Source organism: Myotis lucifugus, unplaced genomic scaffold (assembly GCF_000147115.1).
Source record: "Myotis lucifugus unplaced genomic scaffold, Myoluc2.0 scaffold_46, whole genome shotgun sequence".
Lineage (NCBI taxonomy): Eukaryota > Metazoa > Chordata > Mammalia > Chiroptera > Vespertilionidae > Myotis > Myotis lucifugus.
Window position 1 is genome coordinate 1,757,837 of NW_005871094.1, and position 27,879 is coordinate 1,785,715.

Below are 27,879 nucleotides of genomic sequence, written 5' to 3' on the forward strand. Positions count from 1 at the left end.
TTTAGAGAAAATAATAACTTCAATTGTAAAAATACAGTTTTAATATAATAAAAATCTATGTTGTATATTCAGCAATCAATAGGCTTCATGGTGCTATGAAAGGAAGGAGAGTAAAATGAAACTGGATAAATTATTCTTGCTAAAAGGGAAAGGTAAAGCTAGAATAGGCCTGGATGTGATGACAAATTAGGTTTGCCAGCCTGCTTTACCCCAACTGTATATGGCAAATAGAAATTATGTGCAATTATTTATGATCTGCCTGGTTATTTTCACACACATCATAGTAAGAATGTTATTGCTGCCAAATTCCATGGCATATGCTGTTACTGCATAATGTCTTTAAAAACATGTATAAACTTTATCCCTAAGGAAATATTATTCCAAAAAATTATATAATCAAGATACTTCTAAGTAGATATTATTACAAAATTGTATAACCAAATTTATCAACTGTTTGAATTATATATGATGACAATCTGAAATCATCACTAAGATTCTAAAAATTTGTTTTAAATATCTGATAGAAGTGGATGAGTCAGGAGAGGAAACAGTGAAGCCCCAGGCAGAGAGTAGGAGGAAAAGTGGGAAAATGTGGTGTCACTGAATCCAAAAAAGAAAGAGTGTTTGAAAAAGGAAAGAGTATGCCCTAACTAGTTTGGCTCAGTGGATAGAGCATTGGCCTGCGGACTGAAAGATCCCAGGTTCGATTCTGGTCAAGGGCATGTACCTTGGTTGCGGGCACATCCCCAGTAGGGAGTGTGCAGGAGGCAGCGGAATCGATGTTTCTCTCTCATCGATGTTTCTAACTCTCTATCCCTCTCCCTTCTTCTCTGTAAAAAATCAATAAACTGTATTTAAAAAAAAAAAAAGGAAAGAGTAGTCAACATTATCAGTCACAACATGGAGATCATTGACATCAGCAAAAATGGTGTTCAGAGTAGAAGTCAGATTAGAATGGAAGGTGAGAAATTGGAGATAGCAAATATAGACAGTGCTTTTTTGGAAAGTTTAGCCATGAATGGATAGGAAAGAAAATAGTCACTAAAAAGTGGATGTCAGGTCTTATTGCTGTTTGCTTTTTTAGTGGAAGAGTTGTGAAAAGTACATGCTGATGAGCCAGTACAGCAGGAAAGGTTGAAAGCACTGATGACATGGGATAAACAAAGGAATAAGCTTTCTAAGAAAACAAGAAAGCATAATATCTAAAACATGTAGGTGAGAGATTGGCTTTAGCTAGACAGGTTGGTATAGAGAAGTTATGGGGGAATTCTTGTCTGAAGCAGTGTTCTGTGAAAAGAAGGATATGAGGTTATCTGCTGAGAAAGAAAGTGAGGAGATAGAGAAGTTGACAGTTTATAAATAACGGAAGAGATTTAAATCTCCATGGAAAGTGGAAGAGCAAGATACAAAGGAAAACATGGTTCGATTGTCATGTAATGCTAAGGAACCTGTTGGAATTGTTCTTCCCTAGCCCCAGAATCTGGGAGACAAAATTAATATGAGATTTTTGTCTAGCTGGTAATGTCTCATGAAATTAGAATCAAAATTACAGAATAGGTGTCTAACTTCCTTTGGTAATGTCCCTAATGCCTAGAATATGGATGGAGGGTAAGGAGAAAGGAACTAGATAGAGCATTATCTTCCTTTTCTGTTTCACCACCACCACTGAAGTTACTGCTGAAAACCTGAAATTGTCATGCATGCTCTCTACATTGGTAAACATCATTGATCTCAAGTTACTACTGCTATTACTAGATAGCAGTGTTAGGTTGAAATGGAAGATCTCATGTGTGACCTCCAAGTCTATTGTTTGAGCAACTTCACCATTTGCTCAGTCAAAAAGCTTCTATTACATAAATGTTTACTATATGTCACAAACTATACTAGACACTGGAGATGCAAAAGTAAATAATGGAGGCATGGTTCCTGACCCATGTCCATAGAGAATACAGATGCAGGCAGTTTGAGTAGAATGCTATGTGCTATGACACAGGAAAGTACAAAGTACTTATCTGTGAGGATCACATTTCTCAAAGTTGAGGTGATTAGAGATGACTTTCTAGGAGAAGTTTTATTTCTAGGAGAAGCTTGATTCTGAAGAATTAGTAGGAGCTAGCTAAATAAAGGTTAGGCCCTTAGGGGGTAGAAATGCTGTGAGATTTGGAAAGGTCATCATGGGCTAGATCATTCCATATGTCCTAAACTATGTTGTTTAAACTTGATCCTTTGGGAGAAATGAATAGCCATCAAAGTACTTTCATTTGAGAGAGAGAAAGACATCTGTTTTGTTCTTCCACTTAGTTGTACATTCATTAGTAGTTTCCTATATGTGCCCTGACTTGGGATCAAACCCACAACCTTGGTGTAAGAATAGAGCCACAGAAATTTGTTATTGAAGTATAATTGAAATACAACAAACTGCAGATATTTAAAGTATACAGTTTAAGTTTTGACATGTACACACCTGTGAACCATCACCACTATCAAGAGAATGAACAACAGCCCTGACCGGTTTGGCTCAGTGGATAGAGCATCGGCCTGTGGACTGAAGGGTCCTGGGTTCGATTCCAGTCAAGGGCATGTACCTTGGTTGCGGGCACATCCTCAGTGGGGGATGTGCAGGAGGCAGCTGGTTGATGTTTCTCTCTCATCGATGTTCCTAACTCTCTATCCCTCTCCCTTCCTCTCTGTAAAAAATCAATAAAATAAAAAAAAGAGAATGAACAACATATCCATCACTTGAGGGTACCCTTTCATAGTCCCTCTCAGATCTGCTTTCTGTCACTATAAATTAGTTTGAATAGTTTATAATTTTATGCCAATGCCACACTTTCTTGATTACTGCAGTTTTTAATAATTTTTGAGATCAGTTTGTGTTGGCCCTCCAACTTGTTTTTTGTTTTGTTTTCAAAGTTGTTTTGGCTATTCTCCATTGTTTTTGTTTCCATATGAAATGTAGGGTCAGTTTGTTAATGTCTTAAAAAATACCTGCTAGGGCTTTGATTGGTATTGCATTGAATCTACACATCAATTTGAGGAGAATTGACATCTTCACAATATTGAGACTTCTAACCCACAAACATGGTACGTTTCTCTGTTTATTTAGATCCTCTCTAATTTTTCTCAACAATGTTTAGTAGTTTTCAGTGTATAGGTATTTCACATTTTTGTTAGATTTATTAAATTGTCTTATATTTTTGAATGAGGTTATAAATACTGTTTTTAGCTTGGATTTGCAATTATTCGTTGCTAGTATAAAATGCAATTGATTTTGTATATTAATCTTTTGTTCTACAACATTACCAAAATTACTTATTCTAGTAGCTTTTTGGTAGATTCCTTTGGATTTTCTGCATAGACGATCATGTCATTTGCATAGACAGTTTTACTTCCTTTTCAAAACGGATGCCCCCCCCCCCCTTTTTTCTTGCCTAATTGCACTGGCTAGAATCTCCAGTACAACATTGACTAAAGTGGTAACTTGTTCCTGATTTTTAGAGGAAAAACATTCGATTCTTTACCAGTTAAGTATAATGTTAGTTGTAGTTTTTATGTAGAAAACCCTTATTAGGCCAAGGAAATTTCCCTCTTTTACTTCTTTGCTGAGTTTCTAGCAGCAATAGATGTTGGATTTTGTCAGATGCCTTTTCGTCTACTGAGATGATCATATGGGTTGTTTTGGTTCTTTTTACTTTGTTCAAATGGTGGATTATATTGGTTGACTTTTCATATATTTAACCAACCTGTATTCCTGGGATAAATCTGAGTTGGTCATGGCATATTATCCTTTTTATATAGTTTTGGATTGTTTGCTAAAATTTTATTCAGAATTTGTGTTCATGAAAGATATTAGCCTGTGGTGGCCTTTTCTTATAACATCTCTGTCCTATTTTGGAATCCAAGTGATGCTAATCTCATGGAATGAGTTGGATGCTTCCCATTTTCTGGAATAATGTGTAGAATTGTTATTATCCTTTTTTTCTTGTCCATCTGGGGCTTGGAAGTTTCTTTGCATCTTCACTTTTTTTTTTTATTAATTATTTTAAAATTAAACTTACTGGGCCGACAATTGGTTAACAGGTTCATACAGGTTTCAAGTGTACATTTCCGTGATACATGATCTGTATATTGCATTGTGGCCCACCACTCATTCTGGCTAGAGATTTATCAAGTGTCTTGATCTCTAAGAATTAGCTTTTATTTCTGTTTTCCATTTCATTGGTTCCTGCTCTGATTTTTATTCGTTCCTTCTGCTTACTTTGGATTCAGTTGTTTTTAAATAGACTATCTTTTAGAGCATTTTTGGTTCACAGCAATATGGAGCAGAAGCTGCAGAGATTTCCATATACCTTTCCCCCCTACTTTCTGAAAGTGAAATGTACAAAGATCATTTATTTGAGACCTTTCTCCTTTTCCAATACAGGCATTTAATACTATAGATTTTTCCATAAGTACTGCTTTTGCTAAGGCCCTGCTGAAGAGGATCTTTTCTTTTCAGTCAGTAACTTAAAGCAGTCATTTTTTTTTGTCTGCTAAAATAAGAATTATAAAGTCAGTGTCTGCAGGGATAAAGGATAAAGTTTAAACACAACAGCTCCTTTTTGTATGCATTTTGCATGCTTGTACTAAGTAGGGAAGGAATCTGTCAGATTTTCACAAAGTTATCCTATAGATTGCACACTGCAAGAACTGCATTTCTTCGCTTTGATTCACTGAAAAGACCTATCCAGCTAATATCAGTAATGGAAAGGAAGTGTTAATAATGAAAAATAATGAAAATTAAACTACTTCTGTCTGTGAATCATTTAAGCAACATCTAGCTTTAGAGTCTCACATTTCTGCAGTTGTGAATAAAGACTAAGGTGGTACATCAAATTGCTGTTACTATTTAAATTTGTTTCTAAATATAAAGTATTATTACATTGAATAATTTCTTTGTTTATATTTCCCCTGTGAGGTAGAAACAAGTTTGGATAGTCTTTTAAAACCAGTATAAGTCAACATCAGGGACCCACAGAAAGCAGTTAATCTTTTACGTTTTACCCTGTGTCAGGTACTGTGTTACATACTTTGCATGAATTATCTCCTTTAATGATGCACTAAAACCCTGTGAGATATAAGTATTTTCATTCCCATTTTACAGATAAGGAAACAGATTTAGAAAATAGTTTGAGGTCCCACAACTAAGTGGTAGAGTTGGAGTTAACTGGGAGTAATCCAGTCTCCAGTGATCTTAAGCATGTAATAGACTGTGTCCATATAGAGTATGTTTGAAAGAAAAGCTCATAATAACTATAAAATGAGTTCTGAATATCTCAGTTGAGGATATGGCTTGATGAGTTGACTAAACCAAACTAGATGAATAATACTGTAGTTAAGAAAATAAATTCTTTCAGACATTTTGCTACTCTGTAAAGTCTGAATTTTCCTTAAGATAAAAAGAGGCCCAGCCAGTATGGCCCAGTTGGTGGAGCATTGTCCGATGCACCAGGAGGTCACCAGTTCGGTGCCCTGTCAGGGCCTATGCCCAGGTTTTGGGCTCAATTCCCAGTAGGGGATGTGGAGGAAGCAGCTGATCGATGTTTCTCTCCTCCCTTCCTCTCTCTAAAATCAGTAAAAACATATTTTTAAAAGGGGAGGAGGGCGAATACTGAATTGGAGGCAATGTGGTAGTTTTTGGGGTTTAGATCACTATTACTAACTGAGCCACATTAAAAAGTTATTTAACCTCTTTCAGCTTTAGACTTTTCATACGTTAAGTGGAGATTTTCTCCTTTTAGAATTATTTAAAAATTAGAGATAATGCATGTAGCACAGTGCCAAACCTGTAGGAGCTGGCAGAGAAGGTAATTATATTTATTATTGTTAGAATCTCTGTTAATCCTCAATGAATGAAAACTATTTTTGAGGCCTTAACTTCATCTTCTGATACTACCTACCTCCTGTCCATCACCAAGATCGTCATATTCCTTCTGAAAAGTATTCATGTAGCACTGAGTTCCTTTCCTTCATAGCAGTTATATTTTGAAATACATTTAAACGTGATTACACTAGATGGTAAGCTCTGTGCAATCAGAAGCCACGTCTGATTTCGCTCACCATTGTCTCCTGTGTACAGTGCTTACCATACAGTAGGACTTGAGTAAATGTTGAATGAGTGAATGAAATGAATTCTTAATAGCTAATACTGATTACCTTGTGATAATGGCCGATGCCATCAAAGTAGTGATGCTTTTTCTTTGAAGAATTAAAATACATGTCATGTGATATGTGTAAAAAAGTCAGTATTTGAACTCATCAGTTTCATGTGGCCACCTCTTGACGTTATGCTGATTGAATTTCTTAGAAATGGAGCACTGTATATTCATTACATTTAGCATTATTGCTTGTTTTTAGCTTGACTAATCATGGTTTGAATTACTATCAAACTGTGCAGAATTTCAAGTTTTTGGTTACTTCACTTTGCAAGAAATGCAAATATTTCATGAAATTCTTAGAGCTTTATGAAAGTAAAAATATCAAGCACCTTCCCTCCTTCAATCTACCGTCCACATAAATACTGTTTCCTTTGGCTTCTTTTAAAGGGAGAAGATGTCAACCGGACTCTAGAAGGTGGAAGGAAGCCTCTTCATTATGCGGCAGATTGTGGGCAGCTTGAAATCCTGGAGTTTCTGCTGCTGAAAGGAGCAGATATTAATGTATGTGAGGAACATTGTCATTCTAGAAAAAATTCTTGTTGTATGCTTTGGGTAATTATTTTATGTAGATGTATAAAATAGTTCTTGTGGAAACCTCATTTTAAATAATACAGTCTGAAATTATATCATAATTTCTGTAACTTAGAAATGTATAGTTTGGATTTTAAACAATAAGCAAAGAAAACGACTTTCAAGCTGAGGATCCGGATGTTTCCCTTTGGCTGCTGCCTTCAAGTTCTAATGCAACTTGAGAGTTGCACCACCTGTAGGTAGCAAATGCTATCTGCCAGTGGACCATAGGACCCTGCAGTCATGGTAAATACAGTGGGGCCTTGACTTACGAGTTTAATTCGTTCCGTGACCGAGCTCGTAACTCAAATTACTCGTATGTCAAATCAAAAAGTGAACGAGTGAGACACGTGATGCTGGGCTGATGTTGTGGCGTTCACTGTGACATTCGCTTCGCCAACTAGCGGTGGGGTATCTGAAGCTGGCTCGTAACCCGAATTTTAGCTCGCAACTCAAAGCAAAAAATCGGCCAAGACGGCTCGTATCTCGAAAAACTCATTAGTCAGGACACTCGTAAGTCAAGGCCCCACTGTATAGTGCATTTTTTGACAGAGGTCAGTAAACAAGTGGTCAGACAGAAGCAGCCATCTCCCGACTCTTTCCTTCTGTGGCTTCTGCATTTCAGAGTTTTAGAAAAATGTTTAAGTAACTGTGACAGCAAGTGAGATGAACTTCTCACATTTCAGGGGACACTAAGTCACTTGGCTGAGCTGTGGCAATCTTTTCATTGGCTATGTTCTTCCCTTCACCTCAATGGCATTTCTATATTAGTGGGGAGTAAGGCTCAGAGAGATTATACCTAGTCACACAGTAAGTGGCAGAGCCAAGGTTTGAGCTGGGGTCAAAGCCCCTGCTCCCTCCACTTCACTTTGCAGACTCCCAAAGAGAAACCTTGCTTGGGCCTCTAGAGCAGCGGTCGCCAAACTTTCGGACCTCACGGATCACCAGTGGTTCTCGGACTACCGGTTGGCAACTGCTGCTCTAGAGGGCAGCTCTCCAGAGGCTAGAAATGTGTACCTATACAGTGATTTTGGATAGAAAGGCAAATAGGTAAACATTGACTTTAAAATATTCACAAGTGTTTCCTAATTCCATCTAGAAAGAAGAAATGAAAAATGGATAAGGTGGTTTTATCTCTTTATTTAATATTTCACAGGCTCCAGATAAACATCATATTACTCCCCTTCTGTCTGCTGTCTATGAAGGTCACGTTTCCTGTGTGAAATTGCTTCTGTCGAAGGTGAGGTCAATTGTTACTTTTTATTGCCTTTCCACTTCTGCGTGACTGTTTCAGCTAAGTATTTGGTTAATTTATTTGTTTGGCCTCAGGGACAGAAAACTAGTAATATCTAAAATTGAGGTCTAGAATTTTATAGCCCAAAATAACTGGTCCACAAACTGTTACTAGTTGGTAATAGGTAAGAACCTTGGGCTACAATATAAAACAACACAGTCTCCATAATCAAGAATAGTTGTTGAATAGTTGCTGTGACCAGCTCTGGCATGGTAGCTCTGTTAAAGCATCATCCCGATGTGCCAAAGTTGGGACATATAAGAATCAATCAATGAATGCATGAACAAGTAGAACAGAAAATCGATGTCTCTCTCTAAAATCAAATAGTTTGCTGGGGGAAAAAAAGTTAAATGTTGTGGACTAGTAACTGTTTACAGATCACACCTTGAGTGGCTCTGGTTTAAAATTTGTAAACTTCTTTTTCTGTAGTACGTACTGAGAAGAATACATACTGGGAAGAGTATTAGAGGCAGTTTGCTCTAAAGCAGTGGTTCTCAACCTTCCTAATGCCGCGACCCTTTAATACAGTTCTTCATGTTGTGGTGACCCCCAACCATAAAATTATTTTTGTTGCTACTTCATAACTGTAATTTTGCTACTGTTATGAATTAGATGCTCTCCAAGTCATCTGGTTTCTTGATGTTACTTAGATCATGGTAAATCTGGAGTTTTCCAGTGTTTTGTCTTTGTTATTATAAATTCTTAGATGGAGCTCCAAACCCAGCCTCAGGAATTAATGCACCAGTTGCAACCATTTAGCTGTATTAGGACCTGCAAATATTGGGAGACAAATCTTAATAAAATAAGGCACCAGTATTAATCGCAAGCTTATTTTATGGCTATACTCTAGAAAGTGTTATTTATAACATTTCATTTGGTATTTTAAAATAAAGCCCTGCTGAAAGAAATAGAAATCAAATGAGTAAAAGCATTTTGTCACCATACCCGGTACATTCGTGTTTAATAAATAAGCTTTTATTATAACTAAGACTGAAGAGGATTTTATGCTTCAGTAAAATTGGGAAAGAAGGTAGCACATTTGTCTCGTAATACTTTGAGAACTTTTAAAGATTCTGAAATTAGTTAATTCAGGTCCTTGAAAACTCAGGGTTTTTACCCATAGCTTCATGTTAAACACAGTTACTGGATTTGTTTAAATGTGTAGTGGTTGTTTTATGAGTTTTGGGGGAATTTTGGTAAATATCAACAGTAATTTTTAGCTACTACACACATACTAATTCTCTTAAAGCCAAATGGAAATAATATTTCTTGCCACTAATAGATTCAGTATCTGTGGTAGGATATGCTCACAAAGATTTCCAGTCACTGTCTTTCTCCTTACTGTCTATTCCTTCCCCCATATTCATGAAAAGATTAAAAAGTACCTTTGTAAACTCCTAGATAATTTCATCCCTAGGGGATTATTTTTGCTTACCGTTGTCACAGGCTACAAATATTGATGTACAATTTATGAAAGATTTATATAATTTCCCATATATTATATTAGTTAGGACTCTTTGTATTGCAAGTTACTAACCCCAGCTCAGATAGGCTTAAGGAGATCTTGTTGATGCATATAATTCTACAGTTGAGGCACTGCCTGACCCTGTGCTTAAGCCATGAGACCAGGATCTGATTTCTTTTTTTTTTACCTGTAAGCTCACTTCCTCAAAATGGGCTTTATTACCCTGGCCTCAACTTACCTGCTAAGTGTATAGTAAAAGAAACAGTTAACAAGACTGTTGTATATTTGAAAGTTTTAGTTGCTAAGAGGGTAAATCTTAAAAGTTGCCATCACACACAAAATTTGTAAAGATGAGAAGTAATGGATGTGAAGTAACTAAACTTACTCTCATAATCATTTCACAATATGTACAAATATAAAATTAAACTAATATAGTTGTTACATGTCTTTTATCTCAGTTAAAAATAAATAAATTCATAAGTCAGAATAAAAACAAAAAGAAATTACCTCTTTCCATGATGTTTTTCTACCCTGTCAAGGGTGAAATTGTCTGAAAATAAAAACCTCCGTGGGATCATTTTTAGCTTAGGTCCTTAGGCTCTGGTCATTTACTAAATGAGATGCCTCTAAACATGCTCAAACTATTTCTGATATGCCTCTCCTTCCTGTGGGCCAAACAAAATAAGACGTAATTATTCTTATGCTAGAGAGGACCCAAACCATTCATTGTTCTCTATCCCTTATTGCCAAAATATGTTCTAAGTCATTGTTAAAAGGAAAGCTTGATTTGTATGAAGGCAATATGTTATCCCAGAAGGATCACTATAAATATGTACTCCGTTGCTAAATTATTGGTAGTAAGTTGAGGTGTCTGACTTTTAACTAGCTTATATTTTTTTCTTTTACTTGGTGCCGGCAATTTTGTTCTTTAGCGTGTGTTTGATCCTTGATTTTTGTAGCTAAGTCAGGGACATTCAAAGATGGCTCTATTGATAGATCAAGTTTAATCTTGTAGAGCTGTTTTTTGTTTTAGATGACATTTTTTAACCTTTATAAAAGCAGCCTAATAAAACTTAGTTCTGCTTTTTCAAAATTTATTACTTTCATTTTATTATTGCATAAGCTTCTTTAATGGATTCCCTATAGTTTTGTTAACCAATATATTTTTTTTAAAAATTGATTGTACTCTAAAAAATCCATAGTTGCTAAAATGAAGCTGTTTCAGTGTCAACATTAAAATCAATGTTTATATTATAAAATCTAGTTTATTCTTTTTATCAAAAATAGAATACTTGTGTATTATAAATTCATTTAAAAAGTATTTAGTTTAAGAAGTTTACCAGATTCACTGATATTCTTAGTATATTATTCAGGTGGTATGTGAGTAGCATAGGGGGAAAAAAAGCCAAAACAATAAACAGAAATTTAAGAACTCAGTATGATTACAACTAGTGGGGGGCGGGGAGAGAAATCACAAAAACAAAAAGAAGATTGGTAGAATATTTGAAATTAAACTATGTAATATTTACTGGGCTATTTTTAAAATTTAATGCAGCGGAAAATGGAATTTATGACACAAGAATGTAAAACTTTTAATTCTTGATTATCCATATAGCAAAAGAAGAAACTAACATCTATGTAATATTTTTTAAGCACTTCGTGTATATAATCTCCTTTAATTTTTATCAATCCAAATACATAGGTATATTCATCTCCATTTTATGGATAAGGAAACTATTTTTCTCAGGGAGGTTAATTACTGTCAGAAACAGTTATGAGAAGTTGAACATGTGTAATTTGGGCTGATTTTTAATTGGTGAGCTAGTAATGTAGAGAACAACATATGTGGGACTTCCACTTCAAGGTGTGAGCACATGCCAGTGTATCCTTTCCCTCCCAACCACAGAAAAGATGTTTTTAAAATGAATGAATCAATATTTGGTTTGAACCATAAGAAGGGGTTCTAGATAAGAAATTATAATGAATCCTTGAGAAACAGAAAGCAGGCGGGATAGGGTTATAGAAAGCATTTCCTAACATGAGCAAGAGGATATTTATTACAAAAGGTAGAATCTGATCCAAGGCTGCTCCAAATCCAATAGTGGTTAGTGCCCCTGACCAACAAACAAGTGAAGGAGCTAGTTGCACTTCAGGCAGAAACAAAATAAACCCAGAGGGAAAGGTGAGACGCAAGAAGGATCATAGGCAAATTAAGTCTAAACAAATATCAAAATGCAAAACACTAAAGTTTTTTTAAATAAGCTAAAATTACAGAATTGTTAAATAATGTATAAGATGGAAGCAGGATGATCAAAGTTCCTGGTACTTTCACCAAATCCAGAGTACGTGAAACACATTAATAAAACTAGTGAGAAGAGAAAAGGGAAAGGAGACAGATGAAACAAGTAAAAATACAGGCTCAAGAAGCATCCTGGGAAAGTTAGCAGTAGCAGAGGAGGAAGAAACCCAAGTTGGAGTATGAAACAGACAGAGAAGTGACAACGGAACAGCATAGCAGTCAGTAAAAAGGCCAAGCAGCTTGTAAGTAGAGTGTAAGAACATGTCATTTTGAATTATAAGCTCAATAAGCTTCCTTTTTTCCACCCTAGAAAATCTTAACTGGGAAGTTTTTGCAGTAAAAGGAAAACTTAAAAGGCGGTATAAAATACTCTGTAGTTCAGAAGTTGCAGACTTTTTTTTAGAGCGTTAGGCTCAATCTTGCAACCATATGGTTTCTGTCATAATTTTGCCACTGTAGCTCTAAAGCTGCCATAGACAATACAGAAATGAATGGGCTTGGCTGCATTCCAGTAAAACTTTACTTACAAAAACAAACATCTGGGCCATAGCTTGCTGACCCCTCTTCTAGCTCACAGTTACTTTGCATTTCACAACTTTAACCCTCAGTGGTAAAAATGTGTATCGTTCTGGATGCTTTTACTAGACTATGCTAGTGCATATTTGTTGAAAATTTTTATTATCAATTAATGTAGTCAAACAAGATATGGAATTTTCATTGTTAATTATTGAACTGGTCTTGGTTAAAACCTCAGATACCTGAGTAATAGAAGGTTTGCATGATTACATTATTTCAAAGAAAGTTAATCATAAAATGCTACTCTTTAACTATGATATTAGCCAGTGGACTTTTATAAGTCCAAAATTCATTTTATTTTTCACAGCTACATATATCATTTGATATCATAATCTAGTTTCCATGGTTAAAGAGATCATTCCTAAGAGAAATAATAGTAGTCCCTGTAGCATTTAATATATTACCATGTTAGGCATTTCCTGTAGTATTAATATATATCAAAATTTCTATAATACTAAAATTCCTTATAAATTATGTAATGCCTTGTAATTTATATAATGGGTAATAAAGGATTTTAAGAAGTCAAGTATCCTTGTTCCCTAAGGGGGAAAACCATTTCTAAATAATTCATTGCAGCATATTGTGGGGAAAGGAGAAATATTTAAATGTTTACTTCTGTTATCACTGTTTTAAAGATGTTAAGTTTGCTACATGCTACAATTTAGAATTTAGACAGATAAGCTATGTTTAGTGTGTTTATATTCCATCCTTTATAAAGTACATACCACTCTCTATATAAGAAAGAACAAGAATTCTTTTAAATCAGTGGTTCTCAACTTTCCTAATGCCGCGACCCTTTAATACAGTTCCTCATGTTGTGGTGACCCCTAACCATAAAATTATTTTCGTTGCTACTTCATAACTGTAATTTTGCTACTGTTATGAATCGTAATGTAAATATCTGATATGCAGGATGTATTTTCATTGTTACAAATTGAACATAATTAAAGCATAGTGATTAATCACAAAAACAATATGTAATTATATACGTGTTTTCCGATGGTCTTAGGCGACCCCTGTGAAAGGGTCATTCGACCCCCAGGTTGAGAACCGCTGTTTTAAATAGAAAGGAAAAAGAAAATCTCATGAATTGAAATTTTCGATTTAAAACATTATAATTTGTTATAGTCTTAAATTTTTAAAAAATGACAGCATATTAAAATTATTATAAATTGTCATTTGTTATATACAACAGGAAAGTCCAAAGGAAAACTTTGCTTTTTTGTTTTCCATTCTTTCCGTTTCACACTTTGTCAAAGAATTTTTCTTCTTAGAAAGTCTCTACTGTAACCTTACAACAACTATATGTGTGTGTGTGTGTGTGTATATATATATGTGTGTGTGTATGTGTGTGTATATATATATATATATATAACCACTGATTAGTTTTTTAAATTTTTTCCTTTATTGATTAAGGTGTTACATATGTGTCCTTATCCCCCATTGCCCCCTCACCCTCCTGGTGTCTGTGTCCTTTGGTTGATCTCTCCCCCTTACCCCCACCCTCTCCTACCTTCCCTCTGAGCTTTGAGCATCTGATCGGTGCTTCTGTCTCTGGATCTGTTTTTGTTCATCAGTTTATGTTGTTCATTATATTCTACAAATGAGTGAGATCATGTGATATTTATCTTTCTCTGACTGACTTATTTCGCTTAGCATAATGCTTTCCAGCTCCATCCATGCTGTTGCAAATGGTAGGAGATCCCTCCTTTTTACAGCAGCGTAGTAGTCCATTGTGTAGATGTACCACAGTTTGTTTTTGTTCTTGTTGTTTGTTTTTTGTTTTGTTTTTGGTTTTTTTTAGAAACATCTTTTATGTTTTCTATTTTTTTTTAAATATATTTTTTATTGATTTTTTACAGAGAGGAAGGGAGAGGGATAGAGAGTTAGAAACATCGATGAGAGAGAAACATCGATCAGCTGCTTCCTGCAAACCCCCTACTGGGGATGTGCCTGCAACCAAGGTACATGCCCTTGACCGGAATCGAACCTGGGACCTTTCATTCCGCAGGCCGACGCTCTATCCATTGAGCCAAACCGATTAGGGCTGTACCACAGTTTTTTAATCCACTCATCTGCTGATGGGCACTTAGGCTGTTTCCAAATCTTAGCTATTGTAAATTGTGCTGCTATGAACATAGGGGTACATATATCCTTTCTGATTGGTGTTTCTAGTTTCTTGGGATATAGTCCTGGAAGTGGGATCACTGGGTCAAATGGTAGTTCCATTTTTAGTTTTTTGAGGACAGTCCATACTGTTCTCCACAGTTGACCACTGATTATTGAACATTTATTTTATTGACTCATAGCTAGTTCAGACCACTCTTAGTTAACTGTTCCTGCTTGTGTACAGAACAAAAGTTTACTCAGTGCCTTTCTTTTACAATAAGTCAAAATGTTTACATCTTATATACAATTGCTATAGAGCAAGGGTGGGGAACCTCTTTTCTGCCCGGGGCCATTTGGATATTTATAAGATCACTCATGGGCCATACAAAATTATCAACTTCAAAATTAACCTGCTCTATTTAGTCAAACATTTAATTAACTCCTAATGCCTTGGCAGGGCCAGGCCAAATAATTTTGCAGGCCTTATAAGACCTGCAGGCCAGGCATTCCCAATCCCTGCTATAGAGTAAAAAATACTAAAAGTCTGTTAAGAAAATGTAGAAAAAAAACCTTATCTGATAGCATTCATGTTTTGTTCAATATTTTATCTGTGCTACATTAAAAAACTTCATACAGCCATTTAATGATAATACATGAATACCCCTCTCAAATACCACCAGCATTATCAAATCCTCAAAGTGGCATTGGTGCGGATTTTGCTGTTTGAATTGAGAATCAAATGTAATACTGTTCGGGTCAAGATGGAAGAGTAGGTAAACTCTGTACTCACCTCCTCCCATGACCACATCAAAATTACAACTAAATTTTAGAATGTCTATCATTGAGAACCACCTGAAGACTAGCTAAACAGAAACCCTATAATGAGGGATGTAAGGAAGAAGCCATGTAGATACTGGTAGGAGGGGTGGAGACAGAACAAGCAGGTGCCACACCCTTCGTGTGGGGATTAAGAATTGGATGTGTATCTGGGTTGCAGAGGTCCCCCCTGAGGAGCAGGGACCCCAGCTCTAGCCTGGGGCACCAGTGCTGGGAAGAGGAGCCCCATGACATCTGGATGTGAAAACCAGCAGGGATTGCATATCACAGTGATATGTAGGGCTACTAGAGTCCCAAGTATTTTTCCTCTTGAGGGACCCATGCAAAGATTTGGTGGCTCACAAATTTACCCTAAGCTTGCAAGGGTAGCAGTTCAAAAAGCACCAGAGATATATGGAGGAAAACTGAATTGACTCATCTCATATCATGGGGCCCACCAAAGGGTCTCAAGCCTGGCACCTCAGTACAGCATAGCCTTTCACAAGGACCTCCAAGCACAAGCAGCAGCCTTCTTCAGATTACTTTGTAGCTCCTACTGGTCACCCTAAGCTGGACACAAACAACAGTTGATCTTGACCTGCACCAGAGCTCTTCCTAAGAGGCTCTAGAAACAACACACCCAGTAGCTGGCTTTAGACGACACCACCCAGCCACCTCCACATCCACTCACATGAAAGGCAGATTTGGCTGGCACCAGAACCCCAGTAAAGCCTCCCGCGCCATGGGATTAGCCCCCAGACAACAGCTTGTCTGCTGTAGTCACCAACAGCCCTCACAGCCAGTCAGCCTGAGAGTCAATCCCACTCACTGATGTGCCAACAGAAATCAAGGCTCAACTACATCAGAAAAGTGCACACACCCACATAAGGGATGCCCTGAAGCAACTGCCTCGAGTGAACAGGGAGACTGTGCCACTGGGCCTCATAGGACATCTGCTAAGATGAGTAGAATAAGCATATCTACCTAATACATAGAAACAACACAGGGAGTCAGGCCAAATGAGGAGACAAACATGTCCCAAATGAAAATACAGAACAAGACTTCAAAAAAGAACAAAATGGAGACAAGCAATCTACCAGATACAAAGTTCCAAACACTGATTATAAGGATGCTCAATGAACTCAGGGGAAGAATACATGAACTCAGAATTTCAACAAAGATAAAAAACCACGTATAAGTGAAGAATACAATAACTGAAATGAAGACTACATTAGAGGGAATTCAAGTGCAGAGAATTCTAAATAAGAGGAACCCAAAAAGGCCCGTACCAATACACATTAATTAAAGACAGATAATTTTAAAGGAACAAAAGAAAAGTGTTTAGTTACATACAAGGGAGCTCCCATAATACTATCAGGTGATTTTGCAATAGAAACATTTAGGCCAGGAGAGATTGGCATGAAACATTCAAAATAATGTAAAGCAAAGACCTACAACCAAGATTACCCAGCAAGGCTATTTATCATTTAAAGTCAACAGAGAGTTACAGTATCTTAGACAAGAAATGTAAAGAAATTAATCACACTAAACTAGCATTACAAGAAATGCTAAAGGGACTTATTTAAATAAAAAAGATTAAAAATATGAATAAGAAAATACAGAAATAAAAATACTTTCACTGACAAAGGCAAATAGTAAAAATCAGTGGCTCAACCAACTACAGTACAAAGGTTAAAAGGCAAAAGTCAGAAAATTACATAATTACAACAGTAAATTAAGAAATACACACAAACACAAAAAAAGTAAATAATGACAAAAATATATGGAGCGGGTAAGTAAAAATGTGTTTGAACTAAGCGGCCATCAAGTTAAAATAGACTGCTAAAAACATAGTTTGATAAATATGAAGTGCATGGTAACCACAAACCAAAAACCTATAAGAAATTTATAAGAATAAAGAGAAAGGAGTCCAAATACTACACTAGAAAGTCATCAACATACACGAAAATAGGGAACACAAAACTACACAATCAGAAAACAATTAAATGGCAATAAAGTACATAACCTATCAATAATTATCTTTAATGGAAATTGATTTTTTAATGAAAGTTCATGAGCTGCCTACAAGAGACCCACTTCAGATTGAAAGACATGCAGACTGAAAGTAAAGGGATAGAAAAGGACTTAACATGCAAATGGAAAAGGAAAAATAGCTGAGAAAGCAATACTTGTATTAAAGACAAAATAGACTTTAAAACAAGGGCTATCACAAGAGACAGGCATTTCGTATTGATAAAGGGGTTAATCTAAAGAGGATCAACTCTCAACATTACACACCCAGTGTAGGAGCACCTAAATATATAAAATAAATATTGAAAGACATAAAGGAGAAATATATGTATTATAGTAATAAGGGATTTTACCACCCCATTGACATCAATGGATAGGTCATCCAGACAGAAAATCAAGGGAACAGCGGTGTTAATGACATATTAGATAAGAATGACTTAATTGATATTTTTAGGACATTTCACCTAAAAGCCTCTGAATATACATTCTTTTCGAGTGCACATGGAACATTTCCCAGGATAAATCACATTAGGCCAGAAAACAAGTCTCAGTTTAAGAATATTGGAATCATACCAAGCATCTTCTCCAATCACAATGATATGAAACTAAATTACAAGAAGAAAACTGAAAAACACAATGATGTGGAGGCTAAACAACATGTCACTGAACAATGAATGGGTTAATGAGATCAAGGAAGAACTGTTTTCAGTTCTTGAGAAAAATGAAAATGAAAACACAATGACTCCAAAGCTGTGGGACACAGTGAAAGCAGTTCTAACAGGGAAATTTAGTAACGTAGGCCTACCTCAGGAAACAACAAAATAGACTATTTAACCTTACACCTTACAGAACTAGGAAAAAAAAAAAACACTCAAAGTGAGTAGAAGAAAGGAAATAATAAAAATCAGAACAAACAAAATAGAGGCAAAAAAAAAAATAGAAAAGATTAATGAAACTAACCTGGTTCTTTGAAAATAAACAAAATTGGTAAAACTTTAGCCAGATTTATTAAGAAGAAAAAAGGAATGCCCAAATAGAATCAGAAATGAAAGACATGACAACCAACACCATGGTATACAAAGCATTATAAGGAAATACTACAATTATATGCCTATAAATTAGACCAGCGGTCGCCAACTGGTGGTCCGCAAGATCCGAAAGGTTGGCGACCGCTGAATTAGACATGACAGAAATTGATAAATTCCCAGAAATATACATACTTCCAGGAAGAAACATATAAATCAGGAAGAGACATTCTGAACAGACCAGTAACTGCTAACAAAATTGAGTCCGTTATTAAAAAACTCCCAACAAACAAAGTGCTAGGTCATATGGCTTTGACTTTTACCAAACATTCAAAGAAGACTTAACGCCTATTCTGCCCATACTACTACAAAAATTTGAAGAGGGAAGACTCCAAACTTATGTTACAAGGCCAGCCTTAACTTGATACCAAAACCAGACAAAGACACTACACAAAAAGAAAATTATAGGCCAATATCCCTGATGAACATAGATGTAAAAATACTCAACAAAATATTAGCAAACTGAATTCCTCAATACATTAAAAAGATAGGATTATCAAGTAGGATTTATTCAAGGTTGGTTCAATATCCACAAAACTATTAACATGATACATAACATAAACAAATGAAGGGTGAAAATCATATCCATAGATACAGAAAAAGCATTTGACAACATCCAGCATTGATTTATGATAAAAACCTGTCAGCAAAGTGGGGATAGAAGGAATATACTTCAACATAATAAAGGACATACATGAAAAACCCACAGCTAACATTATACTTAATGGTGAAAAGCTAAAGTGTTTTCCTTATCAGGAACAAGATAAGGATGTTCATTTTCACTATTTACATTCAACTTGGTATTGGAAGTCCTAGCCACAGTAAACAGACAAGAAAAAGAAAATACATTCACATTGGAAGAGAAGAAAAACCAATTATTTGCAGATTATATAATACTATATAGAGAGAACCCTAAAGAATCCAAACATAAAAACTGTTAGAACTCTCTCCTTCTTCATTCTTCCCTTCCACTCTTTCTAAATATCATTGGGAAAAATATCCTCAGGTGAGGAATAATAATAATTTTTAAAAAACTATTAGAACTAATAAATGAATTCAGTAAAATAGAATACAAAATTAATGTTCAGAAATTGGTTGCATTTTATACACCAATAACAAACTATCAGAAAGAGAAACTAAGAAAGCAATCCCACTTACGATTGCATTAAAGAATAAAATACCTAGGAATAAATTTTACCAAGGAGTTGAAAGAATTGTACTCAGAAAACTGTAGGACTGAAGAAAGCAATTGAAGGGGATACAAGTAAATGGAAGCATATACCATGCTCTTGAATCGTTAAAATATCCATACTACCCAAAGCAATATACAGATTCAATGCAATCCCCATCAAAATACCAATGACATTCAAATAGCTAAAACAAATAATCCTAGAATGTATATGGAACCACAAAAGACCTCAAATAGTCAAAGCAATGAAGAAAAAACAAAGTTGGAGGGATCACACTACCTGATAGCAAACTACTACTAGTACAAGGCTATAGTAATTAAAACAGCATGGTGCTGGCATAAAAACAAACACATAGATCAATGAAATAGGGTAGAGAGCCCAGAAAAAAACCCACACCTATATTGTCAATGGATCTATGACAAAGGCAAAGATATTGAATGGAATAAAGACAGTCTCTTCATTAAGTGGTGTTGGAAAATTGGACAGACACAAAAATATGACACTGGATCATTTTCTTGCCATATACAAGAATAAAAAAGTGAATTGAGGACTTAAATTTAAGACTCAAAACCATAGAACTCCATAGAAGAAAACATAGGCAATAAACTCTTAACATTGCTCTTAGTAATAATGTGTTGGATATGTCTCCTTTGGCAAGGAAAAAATAATCAAATGGGACTACATCAAATTAAAAAGTTTTTGCACAACAAGGAAACTATTCATCTAGTTCTATGAAAAAATGTTCCCAGGAGTCCACACAATGGGACAAATGATTCCTCAAAATGAAATTAGGATGCAGTTACCAAAAGAAGGGAAATGAACTCTGGAAGCTAAAAAAGCAACATATGTCCACTGTACTATTTAACTTTGTGTTAATGCAGAATTATAGTACAGTGCTAATTATAAAAACTATCAAAATGAATTTGTTTTGAATACAGTGATCGCAATTATTGTCATTTAACCTATGTTGGAGGATTTACCACATTGAAGTTCTTACAGGTTTCTCTCCCACTTAGCAATGAGTTCCATGTGTTCCATAAAGCAGTTAAGTTAGAAAATGAGGAAATGGAGACTTTTAAGATCATATTGAAGAGGACTTTGTAATAATTTCACACTTCCTAGAATCTGTCGTCATCTCCTTCCTGATTTACCTAATCATATTGTACTTACTCATCAAGACTCAGGGCAGGCATTGCCTCATCCAGAAAGACTTTCTTTGTTACACCCTCTATCACATCCCATTCTGCGTTACAGGCCATTCATCATGGTGCATAACGCCATTATTGTTCTCATCCCACTGATTCATACTGGTTGATTTGTCTGTCTCCCACACCAGCCAGGCTGGCAGATTGTCTTGTTTTTCTTTGATTCTCCAGTCCCTTACAATGTCTACACATCAAACATTCAGTAAATATTTGTTGAGTGATTGAATAGATTTGCCAGGGAAAGGGGGTAAGACATTCCATTTGGGAACCAGCATGTATAAAGATGTGGCACATGGTATGTTCAGAAATGGTGAGAAATTCCATAGGATTGAAGCATAGAAAGATTAATGGGAGAAGAGACTGCTGAGTTAGACTAGAGTTGGTCTTTAAAGGACCACCTATGCCAAGTTTAGTCAGCTCCGTAGGCTAGGCCTTAGGAACACATAATGAGATTTGGCAAAGATGCTAGAGACTAATTGGTGACTGAATCCTGGTTGGGTGGAGCTAGCAAAGAGAACCCTCCATGGGGAATAATGCTGTCTCTGGTAGTTAAAGAGGCTCAGGGAGCAAATTCAGCTACCATGCACTAGGCACTTTCCTAGGCACTGGGGACACGGTTCCTGCTCCCATGGAACTTTTATCCTAGTAAAGAAGACAGATTTAAAACAGTGGGTGGACATAAAGGTATAGGTCCACATTCTCAAACCTAAAATACCGTGTTGCAACTAAATGATCCAGAACAGCAGCCTCCAGGAGCACTGAGGCAGGCTGGAGAGCATTTCATCCCCAGAGTGCGTCACAGAGCCCCTTTCCTAGCCATGTCCCAGCCACTCACTGCTAAGTGTTTATAAGAATAACGATCAGTATTACACGTGTTCTTTAGGACTCTGTCTAAAATAAAAGTTTTGTAAGCCCCAGATTTTTAGAAATAATGTGCGTAACACTTAGGTCTACTCTCCAAAAAGTTGCAGAGAGGGGAAAGATAATTTTGTCACCATGATACTTTCTTTTTTAGCAAAAGAGATTTTACACTACACCTAGGGGTATTAATTTTTAAAGGTTAATTAATTGGGCAAATACATGCTAGTATAAATAAAAGCCAGTCGTTGCCAATGTTATTGGCAAGTTGTGTGTGTAGTTTACAATTTCTAGTGCCTGAAAAATAATCTGACATTTTTATAACTTAATCTATAACTTTGCCAAGTGTTTAGGGTTTTTTCTTCAATAGGATGAACTCTATTTAAGTAAGAGAATTTTTTAATTCTAGGTATAAACACTAGCGGATGCCAAGTAATCTAGTCTCGTTCTCTTCTCTCAGTTGTGGGCTCATTTAATGATAAAGGCTTTTCCCATTCTTTTCCAGGGTGCTGATAAGACTGTGAAAGGCCCAGATGGACTAACTGCTTTTGAAGCCACTGACAACCAGGCAATCAAAGCCCTACTTCAGTGATGGATGGATGGGCTGACAGCTCTGGAAGAATGACTCTCCTGTGGCCTCACACTGCTGCCTGTCTGTCTGTCACTCTCTATCTGCCAGCTTCTTCAGCTAAATACTTTAGGAGGGGTGAGGGGAGAGAGAAATTCATAACAAATCAGACTACCAGAAAACAAAAACAAAAACAAAAACCAATGTTTTGGAGGAGAGGCAAAAACTACAATCAGGCTTTTACAAAGCCTCCTGATCAAGTCAGCCTCTTTTCCATTTCCAAAAATACACAGATTATACCCAAGGGAGAGCAAAGACACATACGGTAACATTTGACCTTCTCAGCTCCCTAGCTAATTCATTAATTAGATTGTGTTGAGGGTCTGATTATACAAAGGCCAACTCTACATAATCGGTAGCCCTAACTGTGTGAGCAGTAGTGGCTGCTGTGATGTAAACTTAGGGTGCTGAGATAAGCAATTAGCTCTAGCCTTCTGCCTTAAGGTGCACTCTGGGGAATCTCCTGGTGTAGTGAAGATCGCTGCCTGTGGTTGGTGACCAAATCTTGCCTCAGTGACTTTCCGCCTTTACGCGAAAGCTCAGTGAAGGTGAGATGGGGCACACCTAAATTGCTAGATGCCTGAACTTTGGATTTCCTCTCCCCTTTCACATGGATTTCATGTATCTTTAGGTAAAACTGACTAGTTTTATTTATAAAATCTTAAATTTTGGAAGTCTATAGGAGAAACCATTCCAGTATGCATAAATTTTTCTCCTCTAGATTCAAATACTTATATAACATTGAAACACTTTTAAACTTTGCTGGTAGTAAAAGGGGATGTAAAACTAGAATCATAGCCATAAGCCTGTTAGTATCATACAAAGAGAGAACAGTTGTCTTCGTACCTATAGTTTTCTTCATTTGCTATTTGAATGGATTGGCCCCGGTTATGTGTGGAGAACAAGGAACATTGTTGGAATGTCTCTTTGACCCATCTTGAATGCTGATTACTTATTGCACCAAAGCTATCACTGGGGTGAGATTTACTATTTGGACAAATTTAACCCCCATCTCTTCAAAAATATGCTTGTTACCAGGTTCCCCAACTGTTGATAAACTTCTGCTGAACATAGGCCAGCCCACCTGCACAGTATATTTTTTATTCTTTTCTAAATCATGCATCATATAAAGTGTGACACTTTCAAGATGTACTCTGTGCCCTTAAATACAGCCCTAAAATAATTATGACCTGCAGAAAATGTTTAGACACATTTTCAAATGTTTATTTCTTGAGCAGTATGACTAATTAGAGCATATACTCTTAAATTTTGCTGTTGTGCATTTAAAATACTAAGATTCCTTTGACCTGCCACCCATTTAAGCTTTCTAAAAATATTAAGATTTTTCCTTAGCCATGTCATGCAATAACTAAATGTACCTCAAATTTTTAAAAACGGGGGGTTAGGGACTAGTATTCAGATTGTGGATAATAAAGAGTTATGGATGGTTTTTTAAGGCAATGTAGCATTCGACAGCAAAGTTAAACTATCAAAGAACCGTCAGCCTGGCTAATAAGTCTTATTGATCAGTTGCTGATTGGTTGGTGTGTGTGTGTGTGTGTGTGTGTGTGTGTGTACACGTGTGTACACGTGTGTACTTTTCCCCATGAACCCTTTTTTATCCTGTGGCTTTTTTCACTTAAGGCTAATTCTGCTGCCTTAATGCAGCCTGTTAGAGTCAGTAAAAGTCAGTATCAGTACTTCATGACCGCACTGAACTGAAACCTGGAGCCATCCTCATTGGAGATGGAGGGCACTCTATCAATCTTTAACCATCAACAAGGTGTTTTGAAATCTTTGTTTTCACCTCTTGACATAATGTGATCTAAAAGGCTTGGATTACCCTCTACACAGTTTTACCTTTACATCCTCCGTGTTTTGTTCTAGTTGGCTATTGCAGAGAGTGCACTGTCCTATCATTCCTGAACCTGGTCTGCTTCCCACAGTCACCGGTGTAGAAGCCAGGTGACTTTTTGTACAGTTTGCCCTGTGTTCCCTGTGATGCAGTGGAGGCTACTGCGCCTTCTTCTTTCCCAGTCTTTTTGTAAACCCCATAATTATGAAGCAGTTGCTTGAGAAAATAACATGTAAACATAGACTAGACTGGCCAAGATGGTTTACAATTTCTTTTTTTTTTTAACTAGGTTATTTATAATGTATTTCTGAACCACTTGGCAGAAAAATTCACAACACTTAATGTTCATATTTGAGTAAAGGAAGTTAAAACCATGTCTGCTTTTTTGGTACTACATGCATTAGTGAAAGGTTAAGTACGTTTTTTTTTCTCCACTGAAGTAATATTTAACATCTCAGCAAAAACCTTGCATGTTCTGTAGTTTTGTATTAAGTCAGTCATTTCGTATGCACTATAGCAATTAAAAACAGGTGTATAAAAACACCCGAGTGTTTACTATGCTATTAGTATACTAACAAATTCTCCCTTGCAGCTTCAGACTGGTATCTATAGACTTACAGTTCAAATACAGCACCTGAGTAAACCAAGTAGTTCTTCTATGCATAGCTCACCTTCTAAACCCAGTGGGGCATGAAGGGGAGGTAGGTGGTTCAGTGTGTGGAAGCTGCAAGCAAGTAGCCCCTTTATTCATTGATTCTTTTTCTCAAATAATGGAGTTCAAATCAGTATGTGCGTATTTGATTTTTTTCCCCTAACACTTCAATTAAGCTGCTGTTTTCTTCCATGAAATATTGCATACTCGATTGTGTATAGAAGCTGGTGAGAGTGCCCTCCTACATAAGCAGTTGCAGTGTTTTTGCATGCAAAATTTAAAGAATTTAAATTGTCCTGATTCTATTTTGTAAATGGAGAAACAATCATATCTTTCTAAGCAGTAACAGAGGAAGACTAATGCTTTGTGCATTTTGATATATTTGAGTTCATTTTTTCCACAATGTAATACTTTTGACACAATTGGGTTTCTCATATTATCCTAGTTCATGTACATCAGAATGCTAACTAATACTGTGTTTAAGTTTTGTGTTGCAAGAACAAATGGAATAAACTTGAATTGTGCTACAGCTAACATGTTGGAAGCCATTTTTCTCCCTCAGTTACTATCACCTCCCTTTTCCAGTCTTCACAACTGAACCAGTACTTTGATCAACTTAAACATGTAATTAATCTAAATTTTCTCCCTGAATCACACTTTCAGTGGAAAGAAAAATAAGACATAGGAACGATTTAATTCTGGCTGCTCATTGGGAAGTTTTGCTTTTGTGTCAGTCTCTTGATACAAATGGCTTTGCTATAATGTTGGGTCCATTACAAGGGACAAGGCAACCAGCACAGCCTGGGTCACCAGGGTCTAAATAAGTGTTAAAGTTGATCGATCTTTCACGTGCTCATGTAAGTTGCACCGTCCTTGAAGGGTCATCATTTTTTCCAAAACTCACTTGACCCTGAGCACTTTTATAGGGTATGTTTTTCAGTATAAATGTTCTGATTTAACATTAAACCACTTTAAACCTCAAAACTGAACATGATCGTAGGTAAAATTTGTGATTCTATTGTAATCTTGTTGATAATCCAAGACTATTGTGTAGTTTACTTTGAAATGGTCCAAAAATATGTACAGATGCTAAAATACAGCAAAAGCTGTCTTTCAGAACTTTCATGTGGTCGACAGAAGAGTACACACAGGTAGTATGTGTGGTTGTAGGTGGGAGTGTCCACAGAAAAGGTTATAAGCACTGAAGTTCTTGTTTTAAGAATTGAGGTCTATAAAAGTATTTAAGTCTGGCTAAATATGTGTTAAAGGGGACAGAGCCCCCTTATATAATTGAAGAGAAGACCAGTATCTGCTGATGGTAAGCACATCTATAGGAAAGAAAGAGTTAAGGATGAGTTACTGCGAAATTGGTGATTAGAGAGCAGCCATCACAGGACTTTCACACAGCACAATGTATCAGACGGTTACAAGATTTTGTTTCTTCCTGCATTGCCAGTGATTCTCAAAAGATGGTCCCTGGACTAATAATATCACCATAAACTGAGAACTTGATCGAAATGCCCAGCCCGGTCCTACCCAAACTATGGGGCTGGGTCCACAGTCTGCTGTAACAAGCCCTCCAGGTGATTCTGATGTACGCCCAAGTTTGAGGACCAGTGTACAGACCATAAAGGGAGAAACCAATGGTCAAAAAGCCTGGAAATAGGACATCATCAAGGCTAGCTTCCTAGAAAGTAAATGGAATCCTTTAACATGGGAGACGGTAAGACTCAGGCCAAGTCCTGAGCTCTGGACACCCAAGAAAATCTCAAGATGATATTCAAAGTTATGTTCAGGGCAAAAGAAGTCAGGGTAAGATGTAACAGTGGGTCCAAGGATTGGACACGGGTGAGAATAACCCCTCACTTTTATCAGGGCTTTTTCTCTGTAGGATGTCCTCTCACCTGGCTGTGGACAGTATTTCCATAGTCCAGGGTTACAGCCCCCACGCACGGCCGAATTCCTGACATTTAGGCCCTGCCCAAGTCCGCTCCTTGAATTCCAAAGGAGGGTGAGGGGAACAGCAGGAATTTGGGGGGAAGCGGCATGAGTCTCCTCTCAGGCTTGCCACATCACAGGTGCAGGGGAGCTCACTTTAGAGATGCACTATGGCTCCAGCAGCCAAGGCGCCTGGGAGATGAACTTTTTTGGGACTGTTTAACTCTGTATCCTCACTCTTGGCTAATTACCCCAAAGACGGAATGCCACCCAAAAGGACAAACGTGCCCTCACAGCGGTTCTCAACCTGTGGGTCGCGACCCTTTTACAGGGGTCGCCTAAGACCATCGGAAAACATATAATTACATATTGTCTTTGTGATTAATCACTATGCTTTAATTATGTTCAATTTGTAACAATGAAATTGGGTGTCACCACAACATGAGGAACTGTATTAAAGGGTCGCGGCATTAGGAAGGTTGAGAACCACTGGATAGAGTATAATAACTGCCTGATATTATCTTTTAACTTTTCCTTTAACATAGTGATACATTGTTCTCTCAGGAGGTCAATACAACTACCTGCCGTCTGGTTTTGCTATTAACCCCTAATATCCCCTTTAAAAAGGGACCCTGTACTGGGAGGGGTGTGGATTGTCCTGCCCGCCATCACTGGGTGCAGCTGCTTTGCCCTTTGCCCATGTAAGTTTCTCCTATTTAAAACCTCTTAATGAGTTTGAATAAGGCCACATGTCAGTTCTTTGGAATCCAATTCTGACCGCAGACTTTTGTGGTTTTTTCCCCAACAGCATGTCACTTTGAAATTGCTGCAACCACCTAATGGTGTCCCTCTGGCTTCTGGCTTGCCAGTCCGTAGCAGGGAGAGAGCCCTTCTGGGAGGCCAAAGGCTTTTCTCTCTCCCACTGCAGTGGGTGCCCCCTCGTGCCAAGGTTACTTCAGTTTTTAGGTCAAACTCTTTTCCCAAAATGCCAGCCAGAATCATTAGCATTAGGATTTTTTTTTTCCAAAGCTTTTCATTTGAATATTAATCCACTTGGATTGAGAAAAATTTATCAGCCAGCTTTTAAGAGGACCTGAACACCAGGGAAGAA

General features: G+C 36.8%; 2 protein-coding genes across 2 annotated transcripts in view; both read left to right on the top strand.

Moving 5' to 3' along the window:
• MTPN (myotrophin) overlaps window positions 1–23,773 on the top strand; it is a 179,861-nt gene extending 156,088 nt beyond the window's left edge. The window contains exons 2-4 of the mRNA XM_014455431.2: window positions 6,585–6,698; window positions 7,924–8,007; window positions 22,201–23,773. Of these exons, the coding sequence (XP_014310917.2) occupies window positions 6,585–6,698; window positions 7,924–8,007; window positions 22,201–22,287 (285 nt within the window). The 3' untranslated portion in view covers window positions 22,288–23,773. The remainder of the gene's footprint in view (window positions 1–6,584; window positions 6,699–7,923; window positions 8,008–22,200) is intronic.
• A 778-nt stretch (window positions 23,774–24,551) lies between these two features.
• LUZP6 (leucine zipper protein 6) lies at window positions 24,552–24,963 on the top strand. Its single transcript, XM_006088388.2, is given in 2 exon segments — window positions 24,552–24,566; window positions 24,660–24,963. Coding segments are annotated over 2 exon segments (228 nt in total). The 3' UTR covers window positions 24,873–24,963.
• Window positions 24,964–27,879: the final 2,916 nt, after the last annotated feature.